The sequence below is a fragment of the Danio rerio genome, chromosome 15 (genome assembly GCF_052040795.2).
Source record: "Danio rerio strain M-AB ecotype USA chromosome 15, GRCz13ab, whole genome shotgun sequence".
NCBI classification, from domain to species: Eukaryota; Metazoa; Chordata; class Actinopteri; order Cypriniformes; family Danionidae; genus Danio; species Danio rerio.
The window spans coordinates 36,777,836-36,796,473 of NC_141035.1; the positions used below are offsets into that span (position 1 = coordinate 36,777,836).

Sequence of the window (18,638 nt, forward strand, 5' to 3'; positions counted from 1 at the left end):
AGAAACAATTTTTGCATTATAAAATAATTTTGTATTATAGTCAATATTTTTTTATTTAAAAAAAAATCTGTGAAAATATCTATGTGATTTCTTATATTGTTGCGATAACCATCTTCTAGGCCAAAAGATGAGACGATTTTAAAAGATGTAAAAACACACTGCTAGCCAGTTTTAAGGAAGAGTCAGATGCTGATATTAGCCAAAGACTGAATATTAGCTCTAGGGGAAATTATTTAAAAACGCACCTGAAGTTGTTCCTGTGAATGTGAAAGACTTCATCTTCATCACCAGCCATAGGAAAATAGAAGTACAGTGGTGTATGTAAGGCAAAACTGTTTGCGCTTCAAATGTTTATCAGTACGGGTTTGTACAGTTTAATAGAAGAAAAAGATATTCAATCGAACTCAATTAACGGATGAAAACATTGACAGCCAATCAGAATCCACTATTATGAACAGCACGCGAACAGCAGCAAACTACAAAGCTGCGGACGCGCTTTTAAATAGATATCATATCGTGCATGAGCAGACACTGCCACCATACTCAATGCCTATTTCAATAAACTTCGATATTTAGCAGGTTTTGCAAAAAGAAGCCATTTTGCTCCATACATATTCACCATCAATTATACTCAAATATGTAATTTACTGTTAGAGATAACAGTTTATACTCCTCTGTTTTTTAATAAAGCCAAAATCAATTAATAGGCCTATAAATGTATGACGATGTACATACATGATATGTCCGTGATCGAGTGTCTTAAATGGGACATCTTACAGAAATTAGCAATGGGTTATATGCACAGCCAGCCAGCCTCAGCGCTTCCGACAAACCGTCTTTCCATTAAAAAATTGCCACGTTTAAGGTCCAATTTCTTTAAATATCAGTGATCTTCCCTGCCTGATATATATACGATATGAAGTGGGTCTCAAACCAGAGATGAACCACTGCATTGAATTCCATTTATGGACTATTTTCAAATTCATAAGGTTCCTTTAACAACATCAATGCTGTAAAAGGAAACTTATGAATTTGAAAATAGTCACATAACCTTCCACCGGAAGTTTAGCATTGGCTGAAAAACACCAGCTGCAATTATTTTCTGTTAAACACAAAAGCTAGTAGCTATTGACATTTAGAGATAAAAAAATAAAATTCAACAGCCCCTGGTTTCTGGCTTTCTACAAAATATATATACTGTGTTCAACAGAAGAACTCAAATAAGTGAAGGGCAAGTAAAGACAGAATTGACACTTTGTAATGCATCCCTTTAAGTAGATCTCACCTATCCTCCTGTCTATCTTAAGGAATGGCAGCTTTTACGACAGCAGATGGATGAGAGTGTTGATGGCCACCTTTCTGCTGTGATCTTGGCAGGCCACCAATGGTGGATCCACAAACTACGACTCACTCTGAGACATAGGCAGTTGTTGGTCCTTCATCTCCATCTGGGTTAGAAAAGATGCTTTTTTTTCCGTTAAGCCCACAAGATAACAGCCAAGATGTAAGAACGCCTACAAGTGAGCACTCTTTTATATACATTTTAGGAGAATAGGCTGGTTTATAGATCTGTACAGGATCCATACAATAAAGCTCAAATTCACCAAACAGTAAGAACTGTAAATTGGTATTCATTTAGTAGACATACAAATGATATACAGTGGTTCAATGATAACATAATGATAATAATTTACACATACGGTTAAGGTAAGAGTTATTAGCCTCCCTATTTATTTTGCCCCAATTTCTGTTTAACAGAGAGAAGATTTATTGAACACATTTCCAGAAATAATAGCTTTATTAACTCATTTCTAATAACTGATTTCTTTTATCTTTGCCATGATGACAGTAAATAATATTTTACTGGAAATTTTTCAAGACACTTCTATACAGCCTTAAATGACATAATGAGGTTAACTAGGCAAGTCATTGTATAAGGATGATTTGTTCTGTAGACTATCGGAAAAAATAGCTTTAAGGGGCTAATAATTTTGACGTTAAAATGGTTCATAAAAAATTTAAAACTGCTTTTATTCTAGCCGAAATAAAAAAATAAGACTTTCTCTAGAAGAAATAATATTATCAGACATACTTTGAACATTTTTTTTTGCTCTGTTAAACATCATTAGGAAAATATTTAATAAAGAAAAAAAAATTCAAAGGGGGGCTAATAATTCTGACTTCAACTGTACACATCAATGTCAAATGTATAAGAACTCAGCACATTTCCCTGCAACTAAAAGTGTACTTACAAGAATAGTAAACTGACATCTAGTGGTCATAATTAAAAAAACATCAATATATTAAGTAAAAAAGGCTGTGCAAATGTCACATCTGATCCGGGACAGAACATCACATCTAAACACAATAGAAAATGCTTTATTTATAATGTACTTACATGACTGTACAAAAATAAAAACAAACAAACAACTGTGTGACCAAATTTAAGACCGATACTAAACGTATGCAATATGTATAAAAACAAGCAAAATAAGCACACTGACTTTTTTTTTTTTGCATCTAAAAAATATTTATAATAAAAGTAAAATTACCTTATAAAAATCACTCTCTTGCGGAAACTGCATGACATCTTAAGACTACAATTAACATTCAGTCCACACTTGAGTCTAATCGTTTATTTATATTACATTATTTTAAATGAACACCTGGAATCCTGTATTGCTCATCATTTTCTCTATGAAACAAATGATTACCAATTAAAAGTTACATTATTATTCAGACTGCTGTGTGTAAGAAGTCATGGGTAAGTACTTACTGCTAAAAATGTTCCTGGCAGGAAACATACCGTAAGAAAAGCACATCAGTTTCAAGATCATAAATGAGCCTGCATATCAGTAAAATAATCAAAAATATCGGTAGCTACAAAAATATCATTAAAAATGTCGTAAAAGAACATTACAAATTCACGTTTCACTATACACAATGTTTGTCTGCATTTAACCTGAACACATAACCACTCATAAGTGAGGTGAATATGCAGATGAAACACTTCCTGCAGAGGTTTCACTGCAGCGTCACACCACCAGACTCTCTCTGCTCACAGCTCCATTCTGAAGAAAGAAAACACAAAAGAACTGATCACTGTTTGTGCGAGAAATATTACAGTATTGAATATTACAAGACATTTTGCCATATGAGAAATAGTTGTGCTAACTGAGCCAGGTTTTTCCCGAGTTGAGCTGTGCATTGATGGATTACTCATCAGTGTTTGGACTCCCAGCAGTGAATATTAAAACACACTGAACTGATCTGAGCTAATCTTAACTGAACTTAAACTCTGAAAACTGAACTGACACGGTTTCATTTATTTTCTTGTTGGCTTATTCCCTTTAATATTCTGGGGTCGCCACAGCGGAATGATCGTCCACTCTTCCAGCACGTTCTTATGCAGCGGATGCCCTTCCAGCCACAACCCTTCTCTAGGAACTGACACGGTTTCAATTTACTGTAATCTTCTATGTGAAGCTGCTTTGACACAATCTACATTGTAAAAGTGCTATACAAACAAAGATGAATTGAAATATTACAGCAATATTCGATTAAGTCTTAAAACTATATACATGTATCCTCGCCTCGTGTAACAAAAGCGGAGATTCCATCCTAAAGTGAAGTGAATCTTTTCATTTACACATTCGGAAAAAATAAAAACAAATGCAAATTATATTTCCAAAGTAAAATGGGGTCTTTAGCTTTTCGAAATATTCCATGTTTAAAGGTCGAGTATGCAAGTGTAGTATGGATGCCAGGCGTAACATTAAAAACCTACACATTTTAAAATAAAAGCACACTAGTGAAAGCGGCACCTAAAATATTTTTCATGAAAAAGTTGCATGAGCCACTTATTAAAACTCTATTAGAACACATGTATTTCATAAAAAAAGTGAAAATTCATTGTTTTTGCGTTATTTTGAGCAAATACGTTCTTCCTGTTTGAAAATAAATTTTGAAGACGCGTGACGGCGATTAGATCCGGTTGTAAATTCCAGTGTGGAGACTGGATGTCTGTACCAGCAACTACAACGTGACGTCTTTGAGTTCTCATCATTAATTCATGAGAAACACTTGGTTCAAATCAATCAGCGTGCTCTATTGTAAATGAGGCGCAACTTTGTTAATATGCATGATATAGCTTTTTACCCGATATAGTGTTAGACGGCAGAGAGACAGAGCAGAGTGTTGCCAACCGCAATAAAAAAAGTGGAAGAAAAAGAATCGTTCGAAGACATGGGTTGTCAATGTTGCGTTTATGAATGTGCGACAACAAAGGTTTTGAAAGATCCGCTGTAAATGCTGCCCCCCGAATATAAACCGCAATCAAACTACGATTTTTGCTGCGTATGATTTTCACCACATTTATGACGGTATAGTCTATACACACAGTTGTTTAACGCTATTCTCTGCATCTACCGAGAAATGCGCATGGTTTTTTTTCTCCCATACAGCATGCAGTATTGAAAGTTAAACTAAAACAACACTCTTCCAGCAGTTCCTTGCATCCAATATCTTTTTTCACGTGGGGCATGCATTAAACGTTCCTGAATGAAAGTGAAACTGCAGTTAAAGTCTACAAATTAAGAATGAAACACCCTAAATTATATGAAACTCTGGAGGAAATGTGAATAGCACTGCAATTATGCAATAATGTTAATCGAATTATGTGCTATAACATGTAAAAGGGGATCATGAAAGGAATATTCAAGAAGCACATCATGTAAAAACCTTCATCATTTTATTGTCTTATTCAGATTAAGGCAAATAATACGATTACTGATGTCCATTTAAACGTAGTTACTGTTATTCTTCCCTGCGTCTGTGTTTTAAATTAGCCCGTGCATGTACTGAAACTCCCCTTTCCATGCTAACCCTTCACTCTTTTGAAAACGATTTAAGACCTACAAGTCAATATTTCAGCGTTTTAATACATTAAGACCCAGCGGACACCTTGACTATGTAAAAGCTATTCTTTTGTGCTGTATTGGCCACGCATCTGCATACAAGTTGCATGCACCCTTAATCTAGCTTTTTTTAATCCTGGCTCACCTTTTTTAAGTTGCTCTTTTTGGATGATGGCAAGCTGTCAGTGTCCTCAGTATAGGGAGGGGGAGGAGGTGGGAAGTTGCTGTGGTTTCCACGGCGATCAGGGTTTCCGGAGGCTGGTACGAGTGGTAAAGGTGGCGGTCCACTGTGATGCCCTCTGTAGCGGTCGGATCGATCACTCTCGCTATCAAGGCGTTCACGGCTGCGGCCTCTTTGCTGCTCGCCCAGCTTCTTCTTTTCCATGGCCTCCCTGAGGAAGCTGTCGTCATATTCGTCCCTGCCTCCACGGCCAGGATCACGCACCAGATCCATCAGGTCATCACGGCTACGGGTACGGCGGCCCTGGAAACCAGCCCCTCGGAAGGAGTCTCCATGTCGGGGACGATTGTCAGGGGAATAATCACGGCGGCGACGGTCATCAACTGGGTCGTATCCTCGTCCGCTACTGCTCCACTCATCATCAGAACTGAAGAAAGAAAAGTCATGTTATAAAGTGCCTCTATTATGCCTCAATAATCAAAAGGATGCCGGTTTGATTCCCATGTACTAGCAGAAATAGAAAGTGGAGGGAGTGAATGAACAGTGCTCTCTCCCACCATCAATACCAAACTGAACTCACTAATTCCTCAGTGTGTGCTTAGGTTTAGGGCTCACTTATAGACCATTGTCTTCATTGCTGCATGGAGAGCGCCATAATGACCAGCAGGTCCGGTAGGATGCTTAGAACTTCCATTTAGAATTGTGATCAGCAAGAGCGGCAAAATTTTTCCAAAAATTAACAATAAAAGTACATGACTGATAATATGCTGCTGATTTGCATGTTGATTCTAATCGAGAACAGTTTGTTTCATTTATTTAGTTTGTATTGTGTAGTATTTATCATGGTATGTCTTTTTCTGTCATTTTAAAAATGCCACTCTTTCAATCAATGTGTTAGTGGGACAGTGTGTGTGTGTGTGTGTGTGTGTCAAACATTTTGGTGAATTACGTTTGGGTTGGTTATATATTTGAAAAAAGTGAAAATGTTCACTTTAGTGATGCCAATGCTCCATTTAAATAGCACAAGATGCTGTTTTACGATGAGGGTAAAATGACTCGCAGCAGTTGTTTTTCATTCCCATTAGGACACATTTTTAAAATAATCAGTCCAGGAGGTGGCGCTGATTGACAGCAGTATTAGTTCAAATACGTTAAAAGCCAGTAAAAAAAAAGATTAAGGGTGCTTTCACACTTAGACTTTTGTTTCGGAACCAATCTCGTTTGCCCAGGTAGCGTAGTTTGTTTGGCATGTGTAAATCCAGCAACCATGCTCGGATCCGCACCAAATTAATTGGTCCAACATCATCTGAATGAGGAGGTCTCGGCTTGATTGAAACAAACTCGGGAGCGAATCTATTGTAGTGAGAAAGCGATACGATCCGAGCCCAGCTATCTCACAGGGTATCATGTATAGGAAAATTGACCGAACTGCAGTCTTAGTTTAACTGTTATTTCTCTCTAGAATGTAAAGCCTATAATGCATAAGCCAACTGCTATGTATGAGAAAGTCTTACCTCTGATTTATACTTGTTGTCGATGTCTGTTAGTGTCACCATTCAAAAGAAAAGCGCAGCTTTTCGCTTATGTCTTTATTGCTCATTATCATAAAATAAAATAAGGACGAATGACAGCGGAGCAGGACTCTGCAAAATAAGCCCTGAAACTCTGATCAATGTGAGAAGAATTTACTTGCATGCGGTTTGTTTTAGCTCTTTTGGTCCTTTTAGAAACTTTGCCGTGTGAAAGCGAACCACACCAAGAACAAAGAGCAACATAGTAACAATTGTAATCACTGTTTCGGAACAAATGAATCGATTCACAGGTGTGAAAGCACCCAGAAACTATTGTGTCACAGCTGTTCAAATGTGACTCTTTATATACATCAAGCTGCTGACTGGGAGTACGGAGCTACATTTGGATGGGTGAAATGCAGAGGACCAATTTGAAGTATGTGTAACCATACTCGACCACACTCATGAGTGGAATAACTGAAACAAATGACTTTTTCCCCCCAACATAAAAATATTACAAACGTTTTTGTTTCACAAGTGGTTTTTATCATGAAATTCCATATATGTAGATCTTGTATGGTTTTTCTGTAATTGAAGGCTCCATACTGTGAATAAATGTTTGCATTAAAGGGATCGATCACATTAAAATAAAATGTACTCACCCTCAAGTGGTTATACACCTTTATGAGTTTCTTTGTTCTGTTGAACATTAAAAAAGTTATTTAAAAGAAAACTAAATACATGTAAACATTGACATCCATAGCAAGAAAATCAAATATTATGGCAGTCAATGGTTACAGGTTTTCAAATTTCTTCAGTATATCTTCTTTTGTGTTCAACAGGAGAAAGAAAGTCAAACAGGTTTGAAACAAGCAAAGAATAAGTAAACAATGACAGATCTTTCATTTTTGGGTGAATTATTCCTTGAGAAAAAGGCTAAAAACAAGTCTAAGAAGTTGTACTAGTGCCACTACCAATTTGCCAACCAGGCTAGGCTACTTTTTACTATAGGATGGTTGTAGTACTTGCTGTTATTGTGACCCAAGATAGGGGAGTTTTTACAGATGGTATTGTTTTTCTTAATGAAAATAAATTTACATCTGGATCTTAATTCAAGCTCCTGCTACTCTAACAAATTTCTAAAAACCAAAACTTGTAACAAAACATCTGCTGTGCTATGAATCCAGATGCTGGTGCCAACATCTATAGAACCCGACATGTCAGGAAGACATGGTTTTCTAAAATCCAAAAGCAAATGCACTTTGTGTATGTCTCTATCTTTTTAATTAATGAGAAAGCTGTTGAAACTGAAATTCAGATTTGCATGCATATGGTTGACCAATCACAACTGACATAGCAGAGATGGTTCTTATAAGGAGTTCAGAGAAAGCGGATAATCAAATGAACAATTTCAGACACTGCTGAGTAAAAACAGGGTTTCTGCAGGTTTCTTCAAGTCAAATTTAAGACATTTAAAGACCAATATGAAGTATATTTTAAGTAAATTTTATTTTATTTTTCTAGTGGTCTGGTTACTTCAGTTAATAGTTTTTGTATTAATGCAAGATCATGTAAAGGGATGTGTTGCTTTAGTTTTTTTCCCACTGATTAGGGAATTTAATTTGGAGAATTTGCTGTGAAAATGTCTAACAGCTGTTGTGAGTTGTATCGCATTAAAATAAAGTTCTGAGATGGATTATTGGTGATTGAGTGTCAGTCAGATTGGGTAGCTTTACATGGACTTAAAAATATTAAGACCTGTTTAAAATAATGCAAGACCTACAACACAATAGGTGTATTCGACTTCATGCAACGCTGCGCAGACTGATTGAAATCGGTCCTAAAGTGGGACGATTGAGATCAGACGATTGATTCAGCGGGTGCAGCATATGAAGAGCGACGGCTGGAGCTGCGATGACGACACCAATATTACAAGATTGGCCGAGTTCACCGCATGACAACAACCACGTGTGTTTCCGGTTTATTATTGGACAACTTTCATCTCACAAATTTCAAAACAAACAATTCACTTTTTATACCTTCTCTATCTTGCACACATCATGCTTATTAAAAGACTACAAATATTTTACTGCAGTATCACCTTTTTTTAAATAATTTGTTCATGATGATTGTTTGTATAGTGCATTCTAAAGGTTTAATCTGCCTTTTTATACAGACTACTGTATTCAACTCCATAAACAATTTAAATGACATATTTTTGTAAATAACCTAATTATTTGCCCAAAAAAAGTCTTACAGACTTGTGATAAAATAATTATCATCATTGACCCTGACCCCCTTTAAAGATTTCTTTACAAATTAAGTTAAAAGAAATATTTTAGTAAAAATAAAAATATATGATTGTTAAATAATTTTTTCCTGTCAAGCCAATTAAACAAAGATTTTAAAAGTGATATTGATGTACCTATTGCTCTTTCTTGGAAACTTCTAAGTGTAGCTCATTTATTTTGCTTATTTTGTTCAATCTTTTTGGATTAAAGTGCTTTTTTCAATGCTTTCATTATCAAAAATAATCTTAATCATTGTTAAAGACTTAATCAAAACACATTGTTTTAGTTTTATATATATAAAAATGTAAATAAATGTAAACCATTTTTGCATATTCAACAAGAACTGGAACAGTATTGACATACCATTGAACATCTAGTAGCCTGAAGACTGATGTTTAAACTCCTAGAATTTGTGCTGACTGTTTTGTGTTTAATAGGCCTATTCGTGGATAGTGAATTCCTTTTCATGAGCCCTCTCGTTCTCCATTATTTTTTATGCGTTTGTCATATACTTAAATTTGATTCATAATTCTCTTATTATTGTTAAAATGAATTGTAGATACTGTATTCTGCTTCATTTATACTGTACATCATTTGTTTTCATTGCAATAAACAAATAAATAAATTAACACGCCATGTGATCGTTCATCATGACTGTGGCAACTTTAAACCTCGAAGTGTCCGGCTGTCCGCCTTGATGGTTCCGTTTTCAACTCTGCCCCTGCCTGCGCTAATCTAGTTGATCGCCAGCTGCAGCCTTGCTTCATGTCCAATGCACCTATTATTTTAGTGTTATTCATTTAAAACTTTTTTTAGGCCCAAAGTGTGGTTTTTAATTTAAGACATTTTAAGACATCGACACTGAAAGAGCTGATGCTGCAGTGTATATTATTAGTTGGATTCTTGCAAACCTATTGAAGTAAACTTTTAATGCTATATTATTAAGTGCCCACTGTCGTATTAGTGCATATATTTAGCATGAATCCTTCACTTACCCTCGTCTACCACCCCTGGGTCCACCGTCTCGGCGCGCAGGCGGATAGTCATCTCGATCTCTGTAACCGCGGCTGATATCGTCCAAGTTCTCCATGGAACGAGCGCGTCCCCGACTGTCAGCTCCCCGTCTGGGCTCATCCCTTCGCATGTGCTGAGAGACACTGCTGATGGTGCTCATGTTTTCATCCACATCATCGTACACTGTTGTAAGCTGAGGAGGTCTGGCTCGACCACGATTTCGAGAGTCTGGACCATCATGAAGTGAGCTCACCTCACTCATACCATCCACTGGAAGATATATAAAGATACACAGCGTAAGACTAAATAGTAAAATAAATCTAAATCGTCATCCAACCTTAAAAACCAAGAATCACCAGAGAATCTACAGGAAACACTGTTGAGACTAAGCTTGTTCCCTTTAGATTGCCTGTGGATTTTCAAACACCCAAGGAGGACACGATTGTGAATCTCTAACCTTGTCACTCACTATGTTTACATGGACACCCATACTCTGATTTTAATATGATTGAGACAATACTCTGATTAAGAGTCTACCATGTAAAGCAGGGGTCTCAAACTCTACTCTACGACTGACAATTTATAAAAGGGCCATTTTAACATTTAAGCACAAGAAAAAACATAATTGATATATCTTAGGACAACAAACCTGGGGCCTCATGTATCAATGTTGCATACGCACAAAAACTGTTCACGCTCGCGTTTAGACTTACTAACGATGAAATGAACATAAAAATGTGCGTTGGTCCACACCAACTTCATGCCTGGCATCCGTTCATTTCTTGTGTGTGTTTGTTTGTTTGTTTTAATTCCAATGGCGTCTCCTAGAGGCAGTTGTGTTAAATTGCACACTACATCTTTGAGCTGTGTATTGACAGCTGTATAAGACATGGTTCATCCGCATGTCTAGCAGGTATCCAAGGTTTCCATACCATGGTTGACCAGCCAAACATTAAAGCGCAATTTGCAGTAGTCGCCGGTTTTCCCAATGTAATAGGAGCGATCGACTGCACACACATTGCTATAAAGGTGCCACCTGAAGACGAATTTGTATCCGTGAATCAGAAACATTTCCATTCAATAAATGTGCAAATAATATATGATGCACACACTTATTAATGACTCCTACTTGACTTCCTCGTGATGAAGAGTAGCCAAAATCTAATATGTAGCGGGGAAAAACAGAAGAACGTCTTCATCAGACGCTGGATTCGAACTGAGTTCATGCTTGAACGTGTCAAAACATGTTGCCATGTGTTTTACGAGCTACGCCACTCATGTTGTTAAAGACACTACAAAAGTTTACACCTTTACATCGCAGTTTTTCTTTTTTAATCCACTCAGTGTGATGTTCAGACCCAACTGTGTTAACCACATCAGCTAAACACTCCCACTCTATTTTTTCTCTTGTTATTAATTCCGGAGGACAAACATGCAAATAAAACAGTTTTCCTCCAGTCTACCTGGGAAAGCAGCACCTTCAATTCACATTCTGTTCAAAGTTTCTCTTTTTGCTTGCTTTTGCCATTGCTTTTCCGTTGGGTTTTGCCAAAGTAGAGTCATTAGCATGGGGTAGATTCGGCGTACGCAGTGTTTTATACATCTGATTTTTTTACTGCGTATGCACATTTACAGCTTTGTGCGCAAGCAATATTTTAGTATGATTTCAACGCAAGTCTTCGTACATGAGGCCCCAGATGTTTACATTTCAAGCATTACCTGCCACCAGTGATAATGCGAATCAGCATGTTTATTGCTTCACACAACTGCTGAAATATATCTGTGGCTGATTTGCATTTTTACATTTAAATAGTCATAATATTGATAATAATAAATATAATTATTCTAGCCCACCAAAATTTAAAAGTAAGTATATATTCACATTTACTTTAACTTGTTCAGTTCAACCAGAAGTAAAATGTACATATTTTTCATAGAAATCTCAATATGCATAAGGAATATCTATTAAATAAGATCATTTGAACAGAATATTAGCAATATTATCATACCACCAGCATAATGTGTAAGCCGTGAAAAAGTCTTCTTTCAGCAAAATACAGGTGCTTTAAAACTGATAATAATCAAATGAACCGTGAATATTTACTAAATAGAGATTTAGTAAATCTAGAGCAGTTATGCACATTTATTTGAACATTTAAATCAGCCACAGAAATAATCTACTAGTGCGTTACTCTTGACCACACGCTGAGAAAAAACGAAAGTAACACTGCAGTACTTTAAACGTCCAATAGCACGCACACACTAACAGCAGTTGTCAGATGTTTTTGATGACAAACAAATGAGAATGGCTTCAAGCAATAGAGCACATTTTTGGTGCGGGTGGGAAACAATGACTATGCTCTCATCCAGTACTTCCAAGTTTGTCATGAATGAAAAATTAGTGAATGAATGGCAGAGGTGATCTGTTGCTTGAGAATTAGTATTCTGTTTGCCTGCACAGTGAGAGATATTAACTGCAGATGAACATGACGCAAAATGACAAACGAAACGCCCAAAATCACATACGGTGAACACGAAATGCTGTTGCGTAAAATGCTAAAGGAAACTAGCATCAAATGTTGATGTAACGACACTAATCGAACTACAGTATATACTATAACATGTAAAATGGGAACATAAAAGGAACATTCGAAAAGCAACTCATGTAAACACCTTCATTATATTATTGTCTTATTTAAATTAAGGCAAATAATTTGATTACTGATGTCCATGTAAACGTAGCCACTGTCGTTGATTTGAACATTAGTGTAGGATTTACTCAAGTCCAGTTAAGCACCACTGTATTCAAAACCCAACCCTCAGAGTGAAAGATAGTGCCCGTTTCCAGAACTCACGACGACTGTATTTGCCTGGAGCGATCCCTGGGCGACTGGGGTCGAGATTGGCAACCTCTCGCTCCATGTAATAAAGCACACGTGTTGGGTTTCCATCTTGGTCTGCCTGGACACGGTATCCACTACGGTCTGAAGACAAAATACCAATATTACACATCTAACAGAACACCTGAATAATTTAAGTTCAATTAAAAATGCTATAAACTGATCAAAAATACAAGAAAAACAACTAGTTAAAAGTGTTAGATTCAATTAAAATACAATTTTAATAATATAATATAATATAATATAATATAATATAATATAATATAATATAATATAATATAATATAATAATAAACATATGAATGAAACACACTTCCTCCAGCATCATGTTCTTGCAACAACGGCACTTGAGATCCTTGGCCAACTGTAGTGGGAGGAGCAAATGAACAACAAATACCATAAATTAGTGTAATCATTATGTTACATAAACTGCAACATGTAAAGCAATGAGATGTTGAGTGTACTTGAGCTGGCTCCATCGTAGTCTCTGCCATAGCCATTTGATGGAGGACCACCAACTCCCATTTGCATAGGCATCATAGGAATGCCCGGCATGGCTGCACCAACTCCGTAAGCAGGCTGGCCGTACATGCTTTGTGCGTAGGCAGTGGCTGCGTACTGACTGGGAATGCCAGACTTCACCATTTTACCAGCCTCATATACTGTGAGAAAAATCATTTATGGTGTCAATTTTATTTTTAGTCAAAAGTGCAATAATATTGTTATCAAATATCCATGCATACATTTCTTATTTAACTTATTTCATTTACCCATTATTTTAAGTAACAGCTGGAACAAAAACTAATGACATTTTAAGCACAAAGCACTTTCTGCTTTACTAACATTGCAAATATGTTGCAGTATGTTTCTAATGCACGGAACAGTTTACCACATCAACGTTCATTATTGACTAAACCAAACCTACTAAGGCCCCTTTTACACCAACACGTTTTAAGTTTTAAAATAGTATTTTTAGAATAAAAACAAGCCACATAAACACTGCCGTTTCATCTAGCGTTTCTGAAAAGCTCTCCGTCCACACTACACAACTAAAAACGAGCATCATGTGACCGCAGAAGTGCGCTGCTGCTTAAGTGCACTTCTGAGCTCAAGCCAGTCAACCGGGGACTTTGAACACACCTCCCCAGGTGTGAGCAGCACACGTCGGACAGTTCATTAAGAATCTACTGCTGGATTTCATCTCACTATAGTTGTTAAGTGTGATATTTAAATCATCTTGTCTATATCTATTGACTCTTCTGTCTTTTGAATCTATAACTTGTTCTCAGATAACGTGTTTTGGCTAAGTGCAAAGTAAATATATTAATTTATGTAACCACATAATCTGATTCTGCATATTCGACTGATTGCTTTCCTTAATTTTCTTTATTAAATAAACTTATTGTTTTATTGGTTGCCATTATTGATTATTAAAACTGCAGCAAGGGTGATGTGAATGACGTTATAAACTACAGTGTTCCCTTAGAAGAGGACTCCCATGTCCACGGGAGTTTGTTTTCCATATCAAACTTGCCAAGTCTGAACTTAAAAGGAAAGGATGCAAGACTGAACTTTGTGATGGTCTACTTAATATTGAAAAAAAGCCCAATCAGATAGGCTAATGTCTGAAGTCACGCCTCCGTTTTCAGATGTCTCGGTTTTCTCCCATGCACATTGACATGGAGAAGCAGTGTTATAAAACTAAACTCAGCATTTCCAAAACGCTCCATTTTCGGGACTCTAAAACTTTGGGGTAGTGTGGCTGGAAGGCGTAACTGTAGCAAAAGTTGAGCATTTTAAAACTAAAACGTATTGGTGTAAACAAGGCCTAAAATTCTTTTTTTTGTTAAAAATTGTACAAATAAAAAAAAAAAATACAAATATAAACTAGTAGTTGAATTATTAAGTGGAATTACTAAAAAAGTATCTAAAAAAATACATAAACGAAATAGATATTAAATCAAATCATATCTAGATATTAAAAGTAGAAACCTTATAAAAGTCTAACCAATTTATTAAATAACGCAAATAATAATGAAACCTGTTAGTAAATAATCTTGTTTTTGCTATGTTGATTGTAGAAAATGTTAAAGCTGAAATTAAATAAAACATTAGCTAGAATAAAAATTAGATTAAATAAGAATGAATTAATCCTAAATAGTAGTACTTTTTAAAAAAAAGACAAACGCACAAAACAACATGATTAAAAATGAAAATCCTAAAATGAGAACTGAAAAGATGAGTATTTGTGTCTGTTTAAGTGGTGCTGGTGTGGACTGACATGCGCGGGGACAGCAGCAGCGCTCCGGGCAGCAGGGGCATCTGACGTAACAGCAGCAGGTGTGAGGGCAACACTGGCACCAGCAGATACCAATCAGGAGCAACAGCAAGAGGAAACCCAGGACCACCAACACCACTAACAACCAGTCTGTAGAAGAACAAACAACACTGAAACAATGAGGGAAACAGACAAACCGCTTGCATCAGATAATAAACAGAAGACTCAGGGCAATAAACAGAAAAACCTGGAAGAAAAACAGAATCTTGTGCAAATGCAATGCTGATTTCATAGTGTAACTGCACAAATGTCTTTGCATAATTAGATTTTGACTTAGAGGACCTGTTATGCCCTTTTTAAAAGATATAAAATAAGGCCTAATCCCAATTCTACCCCTCCCCTTACGCCTTGTTTTATGCATTGACATAAAAGGGTAGTGGTGTCCCAATTCTCTTTAGCTTGAAGGTGAAGGGCTAAGGGGAGGGGATAGATAGCCCTTGAATTGGAGATTTTCCAGGACCACACTCGAAATCAAGGGTACAAACATTTCCCCAAATATATGAGCTACAACAGCAACACGGCTGCACAAATTAGTATTTTTTGCCATTATTAAGAATTTTCACAACACAAAAGAAAATGTTTTACTACACTCATAACGGCGTTCGTGTTTTACAGTCATGCTTTTCAGAAAAACAATTTAATACATTTAAAAAAGACGCTAAATCTTGTTCTCTATAATCCATAATACTAGCTCCTGTACAATAGTCCCACAACATACTTCCACATGTGTCACGATGACACTCGAATACCCTGTCAGAAAAATCTAGTGTCTGGGAACCTTTTTATAGGGTCTGGTAAAGCAAAGCTTTAATGTTGTTTTGTTAAAGGTGTAAATGCACAGTACAGTTATGATATTATTGCCACAATATATCGATAATAACATGATATCGTCTGAAGAGATCGCGATGACATGATGTGTGCTGGTGTTGTAGTGCTGTCCCGTTTCCTAAGGGTAAATTTTGAAGCTCTTCCCCTTTACACTTAGTTTCAAGGGCCAAGGGCTAGGGATAAACAAAATAGAATTGGGATTGGGCCTCAGTCTCTGATGTCTCTTGTGTGTGTATGTAAAGTTTTAGCTCAAAATATCACACAAATATTTTTTATAACTCTCTGAAACTGTCCCTTTTAGGTTTTCATCATAATTGTGCCATTTTGGTAACTCGCTTTAAATTCAAATGAGATAGTGCTCTTTTCAGAGGACGGTGAAGCTACAAATGGCTGTGTGTCAGCATAGTGGCAGATTCAGACTATTGTTTTTTACTAAGTGGCGGCTCAAAAAAAGGCAGTCTAAGAGACTGTTTATAATGCCTCTTAGTTGCAGACATTATTTTCTGCTTCTCACTCAGGGCTGTCTATGCTATTGAGGGAGAGATCTGCTGACATGTACAAAAGAAGAATGTCAATTAAAGTGTTTCTGCAGACTGTTTTTATGTTGTGGTTTTATAAAAAAGAATTAATTTATGTTGACCATTAGATGCTGGCTATATTTACACATTTTTACCACACACCTTTGTTTAAACCCCTTTTAAAAGTGATTTTTGATTTTTAGGTCTCCTTTAATACTTTTCAAATGAAACAAAAAACTAAAAGTAAACACTTTTAGTTAATTTTCTCTTTATATATATATATATATATATATATATATATATATATATATATATATATATATATATATATATATATATATATAAAATAACTTTTGTAATATACTTAAATAATTAGATGCAGACACCAAAATGACACATTCTGTCTTTGGTTAAACACATACAGTACATAAGCATAGTATATTCCTCTTCTTTGATACTTAGTATACATTCATGCTATGAATGCACTCATCTTCATGTGTGCACACGTCTGTCAGTTGTTGTTGCTGCTGGCAAGAAAAAAATCCCTAAAAAAAAGCCTAAACCTAAACAACCTAAAAAAAAAATTGACACACATAAAGAGAAAGCAGCCGGACAGGTTTGGCCTCACAATAGTCTGCCAAGGCTCAATTCCAGCATGCAGCATAACAACATCCTACATGCACAGACACAAATCATGAGTCATGTGCGCATGCAGATATGAGACACTGCTCCACTATCAGCCAGCAAATGCAATCATTGTCTTAAGTAAGAATTTGTCCAGTAATAATATCCAATTTTGTTCACATTTGTCCAGTAAGAATATCCATAGCGTCTCAAAAAAATTGCGCAGTCATTTACATGTCAGCTAAGGCAGGGGTTCTTAAACTTTTCAGCCCGCGACCCCTAAAATAACAATTCCAGTGACTTGCGACCCCTACTATGATCAGAGGTGGTTATAAGCATACAAATATTGCACACAATGGTGTAAACACTCACACACTCTCACACACTCACACACACTCACACACACGCACGCACGCACGCAGGCACGCACGCACGCACGCACGCACAATTTACTCTGGTGAGGTTCGAACTCGGGTTGGCGGCATCATAACGCAACGTGCTGACCACTAAACCACAATGGCGCTGTTATGCTGCCTGCAAGACTGTTTTAACCACAGTATTACTTGAATCATCTGATCTTCATTGAGCAGGTGTAATATTCATTAATATTAATTACCCGAATTCTTATTTTCACTAAGGTGCCGCTGTTTGGGGTTGAATGACAGTTACATCATCATTAACCTGCAGGCTGCATTTTGCTCACGGGGCTGCGAGAAAATAAATAAAAAGAGCCGAGCTGCGGCAAAATAATGAATAAAAAGATTGAAGCTGAATGAAAATGAATATGAGGCTGAAAAAATAAAAGTGCGACTGCTGAGAGTGCAAGCAGCTAGGGACACGAAATGAGTCTGAATGTTCTGATTAGGAATGCTCATTTCGGTTAATTTTGCTAACCGACAACCGCCGCTCATTAATCGGTTATTAACGGTTAACTGGTCAGATTATTATTAATTTTATATTAAACAAATTGACGTGTCTATTTTGTGTCTGACACATTAAATATTGCATAAAATACTGATTTATTTTTATATGCTAGCATATTAATAATAGAACAATACAACAGAGCATTTTCACGCACCTGCAGTGCTTAGCACAGAAGAACAGAATAAACTAAATAAAATTAATAAAATAAATAGGACTGCCCTAAATTATTTTCCACTTAAATGATTAATTTATATTACAAATTGAAAACACTGACTGATTATTTTTAATAACCGACATAGGCTGTTTTTTTTCCAATCATATTTTTGTCTTCCGTCAAATAAAATAGCAGACTTCTTCAAATCGCTCTCTCCACGGAAAATATGCATTTATTTAATGCCCCGCTGTTATTATTATAATCACAAAACCTTTTTACATTTTTAATAGAAATCATTATTTTAAAGATTATGTCTTGCTATGGTTTCCTTTGTCTCCATCGCGGCTCAAGTGCGCGCTGCGTGATGAAAAGACAACAACATGCGCGCATATGTTGAAATTTTGTAAACAGTTTTGTTGTTTAAATATGATATTGCATTA

The 18,638-nt window shown here is 36.3% G+C and overlaps 1 protein-coding gene and 1 long non-coding RNA gene across 6 annotated transcripts in view; one reads left to right on the plus strand and one right to left on the minus strand.

The window, feature by feature from the left end:
- Positions 1 to 2,423, plus strand: LOC141377876 (uncharacterized). Its single transcript, XR_015509753.1, has 2 exons — positions 1 to 579; positions 1,164 to 2,423. It is a non-coding gene; the product is annotated as an uncharacterized LOC141377876 (long non-coding RNA).
- Positions 2,360 to 18,638, minus strand: part of lsr (lipolysis stimulated lipoprotein receptor) — a 25,846-nt gene continuing 9,567 nt past the window's right edge. For 2 of the 5 annotated variants that reach the window (XM_087282960.1, XM_087282958.1), the window contains 7 exons: positions 15,094 to 15,240; positions 13,277 to 13,474; positions 13,126 to 13,176; positions 12,769 to 12,897; positions 9,895 to 10,183; positions 5,062 to 5,524; positions 2,360 to 3,071 (listed from right to left, as the gene is read on the minus strand). In XM_087282960.1, the coding sequence (XP_087139086.1) occupies positions 3,036 to 3,071; positions 5,062 to 5,524; positions 9,895 to 10,183; positions 12,769 to 12,897; positions 13,126 to 13,176; positions 13,277 to 13,474; positions 15,094 to 15,240 (1,313 nt within the window). In that variant the 3' untranslated portion in view covers positions 2,360 to 3,035. 5 annotated transcript variants of the gene reach the window in all.